We start from the raw sequence: 1375 nt of genomic DNA, 5'->3' as shown, positions 1-1375 counted from the left end.
GCAAGATGTCTGGTGTGGAGGAAGAAGAGTTTGTTGAGCCAGGGAAGGAGGTAGAAATGGAGATGGATGAAGAAGAGGTGCAGCTTGTTGAAGAAGGTATGAGAGCTGCTACCCTTGAGGAGAACGCTGTTCAGAATTCTGAAGTTAAGGCAATTACAGAGGACCAGGAGCCACCAATGAGAATTGTTAAGAATTGGAAAAGGCCTGAAGAAAGGATCCCTGCAGAAAGAGACCCAACAAAGTATGTTGTCTCTCCTATAACTGGTGAGCTGATTCCGATTATTGAGATGTCCGAACATATGAGGATCTCTCTTATTGATCCCAAGTACAAGGAGCAGAAAGAGAGAATGTTTGCAAAGATTAAGGAGACAACCCTTGCTCAGGATGATGAAATTTCTAGAAACATTGTTGGGCTTGCTAGGACACGTCCTGATATTTTTGGTACCACAGAAGAAGAAGTTTCAAATGCAGTCAAGGCTGAGATTGAGAAGAAAAAAGAAGAGCCCAAACAAGTCATATGGGATGGCCACACAGGTAGCATTGGTCGCACTGCTAGCCAGGCAATGTCCCAAAACAATGCAGAAGATCAGTATGATTTTGCAAATGATGCAAGGAACCTTCCTGGCCCTCAAGCTCCACTCCCTCCCAGGCCTGGTGTGCCATCAGTTCGACCACTTCCTCCACCACCTGGTTTGGCACTAAATATTCCTCGTCCTCCTAATAGTTTCCCTTATCCAACCCCTGGTAATCCTGGCGTTATGCCTCCACCTCTTCCCAGGCCTCCTATGGTTAACACGGTGCCTCATGTGCAACCTCCACCTCCTAACATCCCACCTATGCCTGGGCAACATCTTATGGTAAATCGTCCTGCAATGCACCCGTCAATGTCCATGAATGCTCCTAACATTTCTTTACCACCACCACCTGGGTCTCAGTTTACACCTCTGGGTGCTCCTCGAGCCTTTGTTCCCCATCCCATGTCCCAGCCTGGGATGACTATTGTCCCACCACCTCCAATGCCCCATGGAATGCCTCCACCACCTCCACCTGAGGAAGCTCCACCACTTCCAGAGGAACCAGAGCCTAAAAGGCAAAAGCTTGATGAGTCTGTTCTCATTCCTGAAGACCAGTTCCTGGCTAAGCATTCAGTATGGGAAATCTTTTTGTTGATGTCCTTCCTACAATTTGTTCTCATTGTATTTATTGATCTCTTTTTCATGCTGCACAATTACTAATTTATTTGCAATTATGTTGCATTTTTTCTTTGTTACAGGGACCTGCCTGTATCAGCATTGCTGTGCCAAATGTTGATGAAGGAAATCTCAAAGGGCAAGTATTGGAGATCACAGTGCAATCCTTGTCTGAAACTGTTGGC

General features: G+C 46.2%; 1 protein-coding gene across 1 annotated transcript in view; it reads left to right on the top strand.

The window, feature by feature from the left end:
* Positions 1-5: 5 nt before the first annotated feature.
* Positions 6-1375, top strand: part of LOC116007950 (probable splicing factor 3A subunit 1) — a 2737-nt gene continuing 1367 nt past the window's right edge. Inside the window, exons 1-2 of the mRNA XM_031248610.1 lie at positions 6-1148; positions 1274-1369. Coding sequence (XP_031104470.1) covers positions 6-1148; positions 1274-1369 — 1239 coding nt within the window. The remainder of the gene's footprint in view (positions 1149-1273; positions 1370-1375) is intronic.

This window comes from Ipomoea triloba, chromosome 16 (assembly GCF_003576645.1).
Source record: "Ipomoea triloba cultivar NCNSP0323 chromosome 16, ASM357664v1".
Taxonomy (NCBI): Eukaryota; Viridiplantae; Streptophyta; class Magnoliopsida; order Solanales; family Convolvulaceae; genus Ipomoea; species Ipomoea triloba.
The sequence above is the reverse complement of the archived record's forward strand: the minus strand, read 5'-3'. Positions and strand labels throughout refer to the sequence as shown.